The following is a 14,717-nucleotide window of genomic DNA, read 5'->3' as shown; positions in this document are numbered from 1 at the left end:
TAAATAGATTGTCTTTCAGAAGACAGGGATAAATACAGGTCAGTTAATGTTGAGGGTAGTGTTGTAGCAGGCAGGCAGCACAGAAATCTGCCAGTTTTAAAGAACACCTTCGGTGCACTCGGGTTAAGCTGAAACACGGCTGCTTGCTTTTCAAACCTCACATTAAAACTGCAAAAGCAAAGCTGTAAAGGCAACTGATTCTGGAGGCTGATTTTCCAGCACTGCCCCAAGTCATGCAACATGCTGCAACTAATTCAACAGATGCTTTAATCTATTTTACAAATCTCACAGTTGAAGGTTTGAATTTCTACTTGCTAATGAGAGTAAAACAATGTCCAGACTGTGTCTGATGGGATATTAGGGAACGCAACTATGAAAGCATTGACAAAATTTAAGGCAGCAGCAGATGTATTTCCATTTGAGATAGTCAATATATTTTCCTCACCCTGTATAAATAGAAATTCCAGGCTGGGATACAGAAAGCATTGTCCCCCCTCTGCCATTGTACTCTGTACAAAGACAAAAGAGCAGCTCATACCCTAGAGCTTCCTACACCCTGCCTATGTCATTTTAAATATGAATCATTTCCATGCAAGTGCAGACAAGACTGATTATCCCTTGGATCACCCTGCTCCAGGCTAGCGGGTGCAAAGGACCCAGGGCAGGTACCTCCATAGCTGTGGGGGTGATTGAGGTGACATAGAGCTGTTACCTGAGGTGAGTCCCAACCAGCATTAGGGGCTGCTGAGGCCAACAGTCCTCTCCAAGTAGGACCCTGGCCATTCCAAGTGCCATCCCACAGCTGGAGTTTGTCCTTGGCAGTGTCATCACCTTCTCCAGAAACGGTGCTGGAAGAGGAAAAAAGCAGCGTTAACTTGACTCCACTTATTTTCCTGATTATCCATGATCCTTCCATGATTTTACATGTGTGCATTTTCATTGGGATTTTCAAAACCTGTTTACCACCAGGGATTTCCCTTTGGCACAAGTATTTCTTAGAGCAGCTGTAGTGTCCCCCCTCCCATGGGGTTAATAATCCTGGCCTTCTCATGATCGCTCATACATAAAACCATATGGGAATGATATTGATGGCTTTGTCCAATCTCCGAACTAACCAAGTGGACATAATGCCCGGTTAATCTTCATTAAAGTGGGAGCCATGCTGTGCCATCTGCCGGCAGCCAGCGCCGGGCGGCTGACACACGGCATTCCCTCCGGCCTCCAGCCTTAATCCCAGTGTTTCTGGGGAGCGTGTCTGTAATGGCACGCTAATTGCTTATTTCCCTTATTTACTGCTCACGTGGAAGTTGCCAGAATTTTGCTTGCCAGCTGCCTGGAGCTTTCCAAGGAAGCACAGAGCCAGATCCATCAAAGACCCTGAGTGAGCCCTTCATTTTTGTACCAACTGTGAAACGTGCACGAGCAGGTGCTGTAGCAATGAGATCAGGGAGCATCTCTGCTGGATATTTTCCACATCCCATGTGATGCCTGTTACACAACACCATTCCTTCCCAGAAAAAGCACCTAAGCTGCTTTTTTCCCCAGCACCTTAGCTCTCACTGACCTCTTGGCAAAGCCACCCGAGTGTAGCTCAGTGTTATCAGTGGCAGCCTCCATCACAGCCCCAGTGTGGAACTCATGAACAGTGGGAAAAGCTCTAGTTACTTCCTCAGCAGGGCTGGGACCCTTCTCCCTGGGAAAGAGCAGCCAACACTGTTGATTGCTGCCAGAAGGGCAGATGAGTGAGCACACGTGAAGGACACTTATCCCCACAGCTCAAAGGTTACACATCTCACCTCTGGCCATCAGGGTACAGAGTGCACTCCTCTAACCAGAAGATTCGTTCAGTCCATCTGGACATAGGACTGATCCCATCTGTCCAGCTTAAGCTTATTAACCATCAGCCTTGAAAATTACCAAAATATTCCTGAGTCAGCAATGCAGAGCATGTTCCTGCCAGGAACAGGCCTGGGGTATAAAGCTTTACATCAGGACCCTACAGAAGCACCTTTCACTTGCAGAGGATGAGCAGAGCACCTGCATGTTTGAATTACAGCACCTGGCCTGCCACATGGTCAGGTACACACATCTTGGCTTCCCCCAGGAACATCACACACACAGAAAAAAACCCCATGATATGCACTGACATTTCTTGGCAATTACTCTCCTTAATTTCATACGGGAAACTAATACCTTTCAGGTGGTACTGGCAAGCAAATCAAGGCATGGGCTCCCCAAACCTGTTCCAGACCAAGTACAGATATTACCTGAGACAATTTTTGTTAAACTTCAGAAAAAATTAATCACTTTTTCCTCCTTTACAGCCTAAACTGGAAATGGCCACTCACAGTCTGGCAAGAACTTGACACGGGGTTAAAATGCATTTACCCACCAGAAAGCATGGAAGTATTCCAAACATCCTGAAAGTTTGTTTGGCAACTGAAGACATCACACCTTATCCACTTGTCCTGCAGCAATGCTACTTAGTCCTGTAGCAGTAGACAACAGTTAGCATTTATCACAGGTAAAGTTATTGTGTTATCACAGATAGTTAGGAGATCCAGACAAGTCCTTGCTTGGCTTCTCACTGAACTCAGGAGGGGAAACACTATTTTAGACAACATGGAATTAAATAATTTAAGACAATCTAAAAGTAGCACTCATACATTTAAGAACTAACAAAGGAGTTAATTAAAAGAATTAAATACCATAACCACATCTCTCCTTCTGCAGCTCAACACAGGAACAGGATGGACTAGAACACAACAGACAGTGAGAGCTGCTGAACCCCATTCTCAAGCCACTGTCAGGAGATCCATCCATGCCATCCCATCTCCCCAGCAATCCCACATGGCCCATTTCGCTCCCTTTGCTTGACACATCACTTGCAAGCTCTCAAGGTTCCGTTTATGGAAACATGACAGCACCACAACAGAGGAAAATACCTTAACACATGGGCAAGTGTGCAAAGTGCCCTCTGCCACTTGGAGATGGCACTTTCTGGAAAAAAAAAAAAAAAAAAAAAAAAACCAAGTACCACCCTACCCCCAATTTCCTTAAGAATAAAATTCACAACATCCTTTACAAAACTTTTATTGGATTCAGGATTGTTACTGGCAGCTCTTATAGAAAAGGGAGTGTCACTTGAGCTTCCTGCTCTTCTTGACGCCGGCACGGATGCCGGAGAGCTCCCCGGCGTATCTGTGCAGCTCCCTGCGCACCTCCCGCACCTGCCCCTTGCGGCGGATCTTGGCGCGACGGAACTTCTCCCGATGCTTCACCCTGGGGTTGCGATCGATCTTCCTCCTTTTGGGCGTGAGGCCTTTGTTCTTGATCATCTGGTAGGTCACCCCCCTCTTTTTACTGGGATCTTCTCCTTCCGACACCACTTCTTCTTCAAGCACGTCTTCGTCTCCAGGTCTCTTCCTCTTGAGTGCCAGCTTCTCCTCCATCATCTTGTAGTATTTTAGGGCAGCCTCCTCATCCAGCTCTGACTCACCTGACGACTCAGCAGCAGCAGCAGCCTGGCCATTAGCAAGTGCAGAGGCATGTTTTGATTTGTTTTTCTTGTCATCCATGGTGAGAAACACGGCAAACTTGTTTTCCTTCCGTAACCTCTCTTCCTTCTTATCATAGTAGCTCCTCAGAAGTACACGGACCTGTGGGGATAACCTCTGGTCTATGACAGCGAGGTCATTGATGATATTTCTGTAAGCCACCAGCCGTTCAATGATGGGGTGACTATGAACCAGTACCCTCTTGGACTTCAAAACTAGATAGAAGCTGATATTGGCACAGTAGTTCAGGTACAGATGATACTTGGTCTGCAAATACCGACTGCCCTTCCCTTGGGGGATAGTGCCATCTTTGACCATTTGCAGCAGTGGGTGCAGCTCATCCTTGATCTCCATGAGCTTCACTTCCAAGTCCTCCATCAGCTGCAGAAGCTCAGGGGACTCCTGCTTCAGCAGCTTCAGCTGCTCCTTCTTGGAAAGGGCCTGCAGATCCTTGTCAATCTTCTGCCCCTTGCTGTCATGGATTTTGCGCTGCTCAGCCAGGTAGCCCTGGATCATATCCAGCCCATAGTCATCCTCCCCCAAGTCCTGCACTAACCGCCTCTGGATCACCTGAGCCTCCTGCTCCTCTTCCTCCTCCTCAGCATCGATCTCCTGCTGGCTCCGCTTGCCCTTGGCCTGGGCATCACTCCCGTAGTCCGTGTCATAGTAGAGCTGCTTGCGCTGGCCCCAGGAGAGCTCGTGGGGGAGCTTGGTGTCTGGACGCTGCTCCTCCAAGTCGCTTTCCATGGACAGGTCCTCATCTTCATCCTCAACCTCATTTTCCTCCTCCTCACCTTCCCCATCCTCATCTTCCTCAGCGTCTCCATCCTCATCCTCCTCTGCGCTGTGCTCCATAAAGAGATTCAGCCCCTGCGCCTCCTCCTCCTCCTCCTCTTCTTCCTCCTCGCTGTCCTCCTCGGGCAGCTGCAGCCCCAGCACCTCCTCCTCCTCCTCCTCGTCGCCGCTGTCCCCGGCCTCCTCGCCGCTGTCCAGGGCTGCCATCACGGCTCGGAACTGCGCCTCGTGAAACTGCTCCACGTCGTCCGCCAGCTCCTCGGGGCCGGCGTTGCCGCCGGGCGCCTCGTCCAGCCCATGGTCGGCCTCGGGGGACTGTGCCGGCGGCCGAAGGACGGTGCCGCGCCGGGTCCGCATGGCTCCCGCGGCTTCTCCGGATCCTCCGGCTCCTCCACACCGCCCCTTCCGCTTCCACCGCTCCCCTTCCGCTGCTCCGCCCGGCAGCTCAGCCCGATCCCTTCCCGTTCCTGGTCCCGAGCGCCATCGGCCTCACGCGCCCCGTGAGATGCTGATGTCCCTCGCAGCCCCCGGGGAGGGGGTTCCAGTCAGCAATCACTGATGCCACGTTGAAAAAGATGGGGCAAAAGAGCCTTTTTTTCCTCCTCGGGAGTTTTCCTTCCCCTAAAAGCCCAGCCCCATGCAGTTGCTGTTTGTATGGTCATCGTCCACCAGGGGAAAAAAAACACATGGAAAATACACCTCACACCAGAATCCACCTCTGCACTCCTTGAACCCATCCTTGTATGCAAATAGATCCATGCGTAGATCCACAGACAAGAAGCAATTCTGATTTTTCAACACTCAGGGACTCCCTCATCGGGAGGGTTTTTAAGGCAATCTCTACTTGTGTGTACCTGTCATCCATCTCAGAGCACCCAGCCCAACCTCCCAGCTTTCCCAAGCCACATTACTCAGCCACATGGAAACAGTCTGCTTTGGAAAACTACAGGCAGCCCTGCCAGAAGAGCAGCAGGAGTCACATTAGTGTATTCTGAGCTCAGAAACCCAGAGCCTGATAAATTAAGCACCCCCACGTCCCAGCAAGAGCAGTTCTGTGTTCAGGAAGTTCAGGTGCTTTTTTTCCTCACCACAGAACAGGTGCAGTTGTATTTATAAATGCTCCTGTCCACCTCTCCATGGAAAAAATATATGTCAAGCAAATGTTCAAATTAACACACACAGAGTGGGGTGCAAAACTTGACTCACTTTTGGGTGATTCATTTGGATTCTGGTCGATCTGATGGCAGACAGGTCTCATTTCTAAGTTCAATATGCTCCTCCTCTCCACATGGTTACTTCTGGGTCAAAATTTTCTTGCACAAATACAGGTTTTGCCTCAGCCCTCTTTTCCAAACCTGTCCGTGCTGGTTTTCAGCCATCACCTCCCTGGATACAGACCTGTAGAAGAAAGAGCAACAAGAGTAAGTTGGATTTGGTGAGACACAGTATCATTTAATTTGTTAGCCACTGCTAGGGGGAAATTCTCACTTGATACTGGTTGGCCACTAAATGCAGCTGTCCCTGGTGATCAAGCTTTGTCATCTGGCTGTTCAATCCTGCTGGCTTTCTGTGTGAATCCAGCCAGAGACATCTGCAGCCAATTCCCGCGAGGTTAAAATTCCAGATAACTTTTACAGGTGTAAATTACCAAAACCAAGGCTTCCCTCATTTCCCTGACCCTGATTGTTACCATCTAACTGACCTAATTTTGTTTCAAGTCTGGCCTTTCAAAATTCAGAGCCTTAACAAAAGACTAACTTGCACTTGGACTCTCATGGATGATAATGGCCCTGACACATTGTCTCTCAACCCAAAGTTTATTTCCAAGAGCAAAGAGAAGCATAGGACAGACTGCTTGTGCGTGGTGTGTTATCTGGAGAGACCCCATGCCCTGGTGTCATCCTCCTCACCTGTCACAGCAAGGACACACACAGACAACTATTCTGCCTCACTGCATCCAGGCACCTGCTCGACTTCTTACCTGGAAAATTCTAGTTCAGCCTGTCCAGAGCCAACTGGAGGCATAGGACATGTGAAAGGAGACTGAGACTGCAAGGCTGGCTCCCATTTCTTTTCCAGTTCTCAGTTATTCCTCCACTGGCCTCTGCCCCATGAGGAGGTTGGCAGTCCAGCTCCCTGCTCAGCCCAGAAATGGAGCCTGGACTGATGGACTGCCAGCCCCTTACCAAAACAGCTGCTTGCTCAGATTAAATTTTGTAATTCAAACTATCACCCAGTAAAAAGGGGATAGTCCACAGAAGTAACAATCCATAAACCAGACCTTCCTCTCAAGAGCTTGCAGTCTCGCTAGAAACCCCAGAGACATGCAGGTGGCTGAAGGGGACTAAATATAGCCCTCGTGTCACCATATCCACACCAGAGGGACTGTACACACACGTGTAAATTTAGCAACCGAAATCCAGATATGCTGAGCACCAGCAGCCAGGGAAAAACACCGAAATCAACAGAAACACAGAACATAATTCTGCTCAATCTTTGCCTTGGGGCTGGGAAATACTCAGGTGCCTCTCCTTAGATTTTCCCAGTGCCATATTTTTATTAGTGTATTTTGGCAAAGCAGACCAGAACCAGCCTCCTCTGCATGTGCTTTATCCTGGTGCCAGCTTTCCCTCCTTCCTAGATAATTCTAAGAAAATCCTTTGTTACAGAAAAGGGTGACTAAAGCAAATAGTGCTTTAGACAGACACCCCCCACCAGCCCAGGCAAGCCAGGTTTATTTACCTTCTGCCAAAGTGGGGCCAAGGGAACATCTTGCCACTGCCTCAGAGTGCTGCACACAACTGTTGGCAATACCTTCTGAGAGGGGGAAAGGAAGCAAACCCAGATTCTGCCCTCCTTATAGATGTATCCCTGATGAGAAAATGGAGTTTGTAAAGAACTATGGCAGAACCCACTGCCCTGCAAGGAGCTGGGCTATCATTCATCACCACCCTCCCAGCTCCCACACTCATTGCATATGGGCACTGCTGATGTAACCTGAAAGCTCATTGCATCAGGTAGCTGCAGGGTGAGACATTTGTGCTTGGAAAAGCTCAGGGCACAGAATCAGGGGTCTTGGAAGAACCCCAGGGTTGGGGACCCAGCCAGCAGAGTCTGGGAAAAGGGAGGACAGTGTGCAAGGTGACAGGAACTGGGATGCCCGGCAGCATTGCCTAATGACTTCAGCCTCTCGAAGGAGCCTGGCAAGAGCAATCAGGCCCTTGCTAAGACTGGGTTTTCCTTAAAAAGTGGCCTTTTCTGCACAAGACACATGTAAATGCTACAGGGACAGCTCTGGCCATTGCAGGTTACATTGCAACATTTGTGTTTCAGAGTTCCATAAGTGATACTAAATCTGGGACAAAAGAAATCCAGGTCCTCTCCAGTATCTCCTTCCTTCAGGAAAAGTCTGCATGCCCAGTACCTCAGGGTTTGGCTGGGACCTGACTCAGGACCTCTCACCACAAATCCCATGGAGTCCCCTTTCCATTCTCAAGGAAATACACCCCTGGACACAGCAGGCAGAGCTGGTGGAAGAGCTCAGCTTGGCCCCAGAGCTGCTGTTGGCTTTACCTCTTTCACCCCTCCCCTCTCATCTTGCCTGCTTTGACTGCAGGCTCTCTGGGGGCAGGTCAAGCCCTTAATACAGGTTTGCACACAGCTGGTTCAAACAGGACTCACTTTGAAGCCTGAAGTGGTTTTTTAGTATGACTAAAGTGATCTTTTAAGTCTGATTTCTCACAGTTAGAAGCAGAGCTGTGGTCCTTGGACATTCTTACTTTATACTGGCCCTGATGGCAAGATGTCCCCTAAGGACAAGGGTGGTTTTGCACCTCCTTGCACTCAGCAGCTTCACTGCCTGTTGGTGATGAACAGGATAAAATAGCTCAATAAAAGCACAACCCCCTGCCCCCTTCCCCTCCGAAAGCCAGAGGTCTTGGTGCACTCACACACCTGGTTTCAGTCCCCAAAGCCACATTTCCCGGTGTCGGTGCAGCCGGCTGGGCTGTTTATTTTAGGAAACCCATTTGCACACGCCCTTATAGGCAGAGACAGGCTCTGCACCCACATTCTTCAAAAGAAGGGGAGGCAGGATGAAGAGCTTTTTGTTGCTGTGCGTGGCCTTGGCCGTCTCCTTGGGGATCATCCTTGTGGCAGGTAGGTGGAAAACTGGGATTAAGATATCAGTGGCAGGTTTTGTGTAATCTACAACAGTCAAAGGTCCAAACTCAAAGCCTGCTCAAGCAATCATAGTTCAGTGGTGCTTGTACACCCCTGTGTTTCTGCACCAGAGCTGTGTGGGTTTAGTTGCTGCCTTGAGGACAAAGTGATGCCTAGCTGTGAATTTGAGCCTTGATGATTGGCCATTTCTTATCAGGTTGCTGAAGCAACAAACGGCCAGCATGCTTGCTTGCTTGCTTTTCTGCAGTGCTAGGGACCTTGCAAAAGTTACCTGCTAGACTTAAAGGCTTCCAAAGTCTTCCTGATAGTCCTGTCCTATGGCTACCACCAACTTCTTTTTGATTGAACAGTAATTTGTCACATAACTCCACTGAATGTCTTGGGAACTCTTGATCTCCAGTGAGATCAGAGTGTGCTCCCAGCACACTCCTCGGTGTGGGTCTCAGGTCTCTGTGTGACAGTCTGAAGCCATTCTCATGCACATGGTGCATCTGTCTGCAGGATTAAACCAGTGCTCAAGGATAACCATCCCAACAGCATGGACAGCTGCATCCCTGCATTTTCTCTAGCTTTTGGCAAAGGGCATCTTACTGCCTACCCAGCCACTACTGTGATACACTACAGTGTATCACAGAGGGAACACCTTAGTGCAGGAACTCCAAACTGCAGACACTTAGAACAGCATTAGGAAATGTTGTACATAAATACCTTCTCCCCCAAGGGACTTCACTGGGTGGCACATGGAGATATTGCTGATAAAATTATATTTTTTGAGCACCGTAACTTTACTTGAAAAATAAATGGAGTTGCAGTAACTTTTACAGTAAAGCCAAGAGCATTACATAAAGAATTAAATCAGGACAGCATTTTTAGAGTGCATTCAAAAAACCCTGCATATGCATAAAATACCGTGTTAAACTAATTTTAGAAGTAAAGCCTGCTCCCAAAGGCTTTGGGACAACCCCAAAGCCAATAGGATCCGACTTGAATATTGGCTTTGGATTAAGGGCTTGGAAAGAACTGCACACAGCACTATGTGGAACACAGCACAGGCAGCAGAGGAAGAACTGTGTGAAGGACAAGCCAGAGACCTTTCATGAGCCAAAAGAAAGACCAGGACAAGGAGACAGGGACTAGAGAGGCTTTTGTGGGAAGCGGCTGCTTCAGAGAGAAGTGCTCATGTGGAGCAATGAGTTAGTTGGCAGAGAAGAAGCTTGCAGAGCAAGGAAGCAAAGTGATTTGCTTCCCAAGCTAGAAACTCCACAGAGAATCTTCTCCAGCAGGTGTTCTACTGCCAAAGGCAGCCAAGGCCACAGAAACAGCACTTGAAGCCAGCAGGTGAACTCTGGGGTCTCTCTGAGGCATCATTTCACACAGTTTTGGTGCCTTTTTCCCAGATATGGTGCCTGTAAGGATCTCCAAAATTCTGGAATAGGAGCTGCTGAAACCCCTATGTTATAGGGGCAGGAAGGACCAAAGCTTTTAAGTCCAAGTGACTCCAAAGTCCTTTATAGACATGATTAACACAGATGTTTTCAGCTTATTTCTTCTTTCTCTCTGTGATTAAACCAAGCAGCAAGCAGAGCAGGCAAGTCCATCTACTAGCACAGTAAGACAGCATTGCACAACACCAGGAACATTCCAAAAGCCTCTGGGTGACACATGGGATGTTTTAGCCTGTTGTGACTGAGTTTCATATTATGTAGCATGCTAACAGTGTGGGAGACGTACTCAGAGAGAGAAGAAACAGCTTGGGTAAGAAAAACAGGACTGGAGTTTTCCCTGCAAAGCACAAGCATCATCAGGGCCACCTGCCCTTCCCTGGAATCAATCCAGGCACTGTATTGGTGTGCTCCTGGCATTCTCATCCCTTGGATTTCCACTAGAACAGCTTTAACAGCTTTTTCCCTTGACTCCGGGGTTGCAAATGCTGTGCTTGCAGGTTACCCGCTGGAGCCCAAGGATGAGGAGTACGTGCTGGTCAACAACAAGTGCCAGTGTGTGACAATGACCTCAAAGATCGTCCCCTCTAAAGAAGACCCTGATGAAGAAGTCCTGGAGAGACACATACGTATCATGTAAGTGACAGACAAATATTTAATGGAGATTGTGAGCAAGTGATGAAGTGTTCCCTTTTCTGTGCACTCTTTCCCATGTCCTGGCACTGATGAAGGGAACAGCTTGTCCCACGGGCTGCTTTTTGTGGTAGCCTAACTATTTCCCTTTGTTTAGTGTTTTTCACCTCACATGAACCTCTCTGGTGTTTGTCCCTTCAGATGCAAAAACCATCCCCATGTTTTAAACAGTCCAGTAGTAACTTCAAAAAATAGGCTGGGGAAGTAGAGTGTAACATGTCAACAGCAGATCTAACTTGAAACCCGATGGAGCCCATGGCACTGGATACTTCCCTATCTGACAGTGAGTCTGGGAAAGTAGTTAAGTCCTAAAGTATCAGAAAAGCTTAATCCTATGAGACAGATCTCAGTTCAAGAGTTGGACTTGGTCCTATCCACTCGCACAAACCTAACAGAAGAGTGTGTGTGTGTCTGGGAAACAAGGACCACCAGTTCAGGCTCAGACTGCAGGATCTCTGGTAGAGCTCACAACAGGAGAGCCACTGGTGAAACATCCCTGTCCATGTCCTGCAAGTCTCCCAGGCATCTGCCAGCTCAGAGTTTAACAGAAGCAAACTGTCACCTTGAAAGTGGCCCTCCCGGGAGTTGCTGCAGTCCTCTCGGGGAGGGTCAGAATGGAAATAACCCAAAGACTGAGAAGGGAGTTTAGAATTGCTCACAGCAGAGAGGACCCTGTTTAATAAGCATTTTCCATGAGTCATTCTCCTCCCTCCTTTGCAGAGTCCCCCTGAAGGCTCGAGAGAACATCTCTGACCCCTTGTCCCCCCTCAGAACCAAGTTTGTCTACCGAATCTCTGAACTGTAAGTAGTTTTATTTACTAACCTAATTTCCCAAGACTTAACCCACAGCAGCTCAAAAAGGTGCTTAAAGGCTGGGAGTTAATATATAACACCTAGAAAGGCCACAGGACTCTGCTGGCTCCATCAACAGGATGGAGATCAACAGGGAAGATTTGAGTGTCACCAGGGGCATGTTATCATCACAACTCTTCACACTTGTTCTGTTTTCCATCTCTTGCAGCTGCAGAAACTGCAGTCCTGTAGAGATTGACCTGGGTGGGAGGATCGTCCAGGCCCAGCAGGGCAACTTCTGTGATGAGCCCCAGACCTGCTACACCTACGACAGAGAGCAGTGCTACAGCTCCCCTGTGCCCTTCCTGTACCACGGGGAGGTGAAATATGTGCCAGCAGCTCTGACACCGACATCCTGCTATGCTGACTAGATGAACCCCTGCTGTGCTGAAACCTGGCTGCACTCGCTGTTCCCATCCCAGATACAGGTATAGCACCGTAGTACCCAGGTGACAGTATCCCAGTTCCAGCTCCTACAGCAATGCCAGCTTGTCTCCACATTTTCAGCATCACACTAGTGCCATCTCCCAAGAGCAACTCCTGGTTGTCATCAACTCTGTTCTCATATCCCTGGCACGTACCTGCCATGCCATTACGTGTCTCAGGCAGGATCATCATATAGACCAGATACAAATCAGTGATCCCCTTGAAGCCAAGGAAACCACACTGATTTACAGTGGAACCTGTCCTTGGCAGTCTCCTGTGTGTCTCCACCTGAGCAAAGCTGCCACAGACGTCAGCAGGAATGCCTGTGCACTTCTCTCCCCGAGCCCTCTAAAGCAAACCTCTGCACTCCCTGCAGGCAGGGCCTTTGATGGTGTTAGCAGGAGTTGTGCCACCACTGGAAGGCTGTTGTACAACCATATTTTAGGGACGAGACTTCACATTTCAAAGTTATTTTACAATTGATCATCCTAGACCCTTCTAGCACTTGGACATCTGCAAGCTTCTAGTTCTCACAGATTCAGAGAAGATCAAAAGATGCCGCTACCCTGAAGTGTTTTGCAAAGTTGCCAAGACCTCAGCTGTGCCAGGAATAGTCAACTCTTCTGGGAGATGTTGGGCATTTCACTTCCCACACTGCTTTACTTCTACTGCTGCCTTCTTCCACCCCTGCTCCCAGTTGAATTGTTGAAAAAAATAAATCAACTTGGTTCAAATTTCTTTTCTTCCTTCATTTTGCATTTAAAGCTTAAAAAAATTCTGTGAAGGGGGATGTAAGTGCAAGAACAGGACCCTAGTTTAAGATTCAGAATTGGGGTAACGAAAGAGCAAAAACCTTATTCCTATAGTTACAGCTTTGTTAATGAACTATTCAATAAAATTTTGTCTGCATCAGTCTGTGTGTTTTATTTCAATTCAATAAGAAGGCACGAGAAACAGCCAAGCCTATAATTGTATTCTTTTCTCCTTCACAATGAATCAAACTCTCCCTGAGTAACTGCTTATACTTACAGGCAAGGTATCCTGAAATCCTAGAATAGAAATATTTCCATGCACTTGCAGAAACCCTGACAGATTGGGGCTGAACTGGTTTATCATTATCTGCATCACTGAGCTGCTTCAAGGCCCTGTGAGTCAGGGCAGGATCTGAGTCTCAAAATCCAAACAGCACCTAAAATTACTCTTGAAACTGCAACCCACAGATCACATATTTTCCTCACCCCTGAAAAAGTACCTTTAAGACAGGCAAGTAAGGGACAGTCATCACATGTAAGATGTCTATCCTAAAGACAAAACAATCTGCAGGAGCCAAGTTTTAAAGAGCAAAGGGGTAAAATGGACTGAGACAAGTTATTCTGATGTTACATCAGTAATGGAAAACAAACATCAGCAAAACATAATTTTTCCCTCCTTCATGCACAAGTAAACGAGTTAGGACAAGCCAAATGCCGAGGGAAGCAAAAAGCCTCCTGCCAGGTACTGACACAGCCGGACCCAGCGCAGTGGATAGGTACCAAGCTCACCAACGTTTGCCTCAAAGACAGTTTCATCTTCAAAATGCTGGTGTTCCCCACTCTCAGAGTACTGTGATGTTACAAATCAGCAGATCACCTCGAGGCTGCATTTCATCCCCTACAGGAACTTAACCTTTGCCCTCGAGAATTTATACCCAGTGTAATGATAAATATGAGCAGGTTTTCCACTCCAAAACTGAATTGCAACATGTGCCTTTACTGCCCCTTATTGGAACAGAACTTGTGTCATATTTTTAGGTTAGGTGGAATCAGACATTAGATTGGTTACTATTCAGCACAGGGTTATTTTGACCATTAAAAAATGATTTGCAAGAAGTTGCTCCCTTCGGAGGAGGAAGCATTTGTGCCGCAGGCAAAGGAAAGCCACAGCAAGCAAAGCTGATGCTGAATATCCCCCAGTGCCACCCAGATTCCTGCCATCAGCACCATCAGCCAGGACTGTTCTTCTCCCCCAGGACATGCAAGTGACTGAGCATTTCTCAAGCCATTACTGTAACATCTCCCTGTTCTGTTGAACAACACGCAAGTCCTGTGCCTCAAGCCTGTAAATAATTTATGAGTCACAATCCAGAAATAAATATTTCTGTTGGACTTAAAGACTTGCCTGGTTTTTTTTAAAGGAAAAGAGCACTAACCCTCTTCTTAATTACAAAATTACAAGTATTAAGTCCAGGAAGACAAACTCCCTACAACAGAAGGCCAAGAGTTGACACAACTTAAATGAAATGCTGGCAATCAAATACACTAAATGAGTTCAAGTACAGCCTCCCAGACACTGTGAAAACTCAAACTCTACAGCTCTTGATCGGACAGAAAGATGAGGGCTGACTACAGCAAAGGCAAAACAGAGCCAAGAGGCACCTGTGTTACAAACAATCACAGAAACAAAAAAGCCTTTTAGTCTATAACACAGCCAAAATTGGCTTTCACAAATATCATCATTTGGCATGTTAATTAAGCCATCCTAATCACAACTAAGATACAACATGCTTCCTATCTTGGTTCCAAAACAGCATAAAAAGGTGAACTTATGCTTCTTACCTTCACATGAGCAAGTAATCTCCCTGAGGAACATCCATACACCCCATCACCATTAACCAAAAGAAATTAGGCCCATCTGTCCTGAGTTCAAGTATTCCTGGCCTAATTAGCTGGTAGAAATCAGACCAATCAGTGTGTGGGGGGCAATGGGCTCAGGGTATAAAAGCTCAAACCAA

At 47.6% G+C, this 14,717-nt stretch overlaps 2 protein-coding genes across 2 annotated transcripts; one reads left to right on the top strand and one right to left on the bottom strand.

Annotated features, from left to right (window-relative positions):
* Positions 1–3,077: 3,077 nt before the first annotated feature.
* On the bottom strand, positions 3,078–4,737 carry UTP3 (UTP3 small subunit processome component). Its single transcript, XM_050320636.1, has one exon. The coding sequence runs from the start codon at positions 4,707–4,709 to the stop codon at positions 3,141–3,143; it is 1,569 nt and encodes a 522-aa protein (XP_050176593.1). The 5' UTR covers positions 4,710–4,737; the 3' UTR covers positions 3,078–3,140.
* A 3,629-nt stretch (positions 4,738–8,366) lies between these two features.
* On the top strand, positions 8,367–12,850 carry JCHAIN (joining chain of multimeric IgA and IgM). Its single transcript, XM_050320637.1, has 4 exons — positions 8,367–8,510; positions 10,477–10,612; positions 11,390–11,470; positions 11,691–12,850. Exons 1-4 carry the CDS (start codon positions 8,447–8,449, stop codon positions 11,890–11,892), a joined length of 483 nt encoding a protein of 160 aa, XP_050176594.1. The 5' UTR covers positions 8,367–8,446; the 3' UTR covers positions 11,893–12,850.
* The last annotated feature ends 1,867 nt before the right edge of the window (positions 12,851–14,717 follow it).

The sequence above is a fragment of the Myiozetetes cayanensis genome, unplaced genomic scaffold (assembly GCF_022539395.1).
Source record: "Myiozetetes cayanensis isolate MyiCay16 unplaced genomic scaffold, myiCay2020 scf24, whole genome shotgun sequence".
NCBI classification, from domain to species: domain Eukaryota; kingdom Metazoa; phylum Chordata; class Aves; order Passeriformes; family Tyrannidae; genus Myiozetetes; species Myiozetetes cayanensis.
The sequence above is the reverse complement of the archived record's forward strand: the minus strand, read 5'-3'. Positions and strand labels throughout refer to the sequence as shown.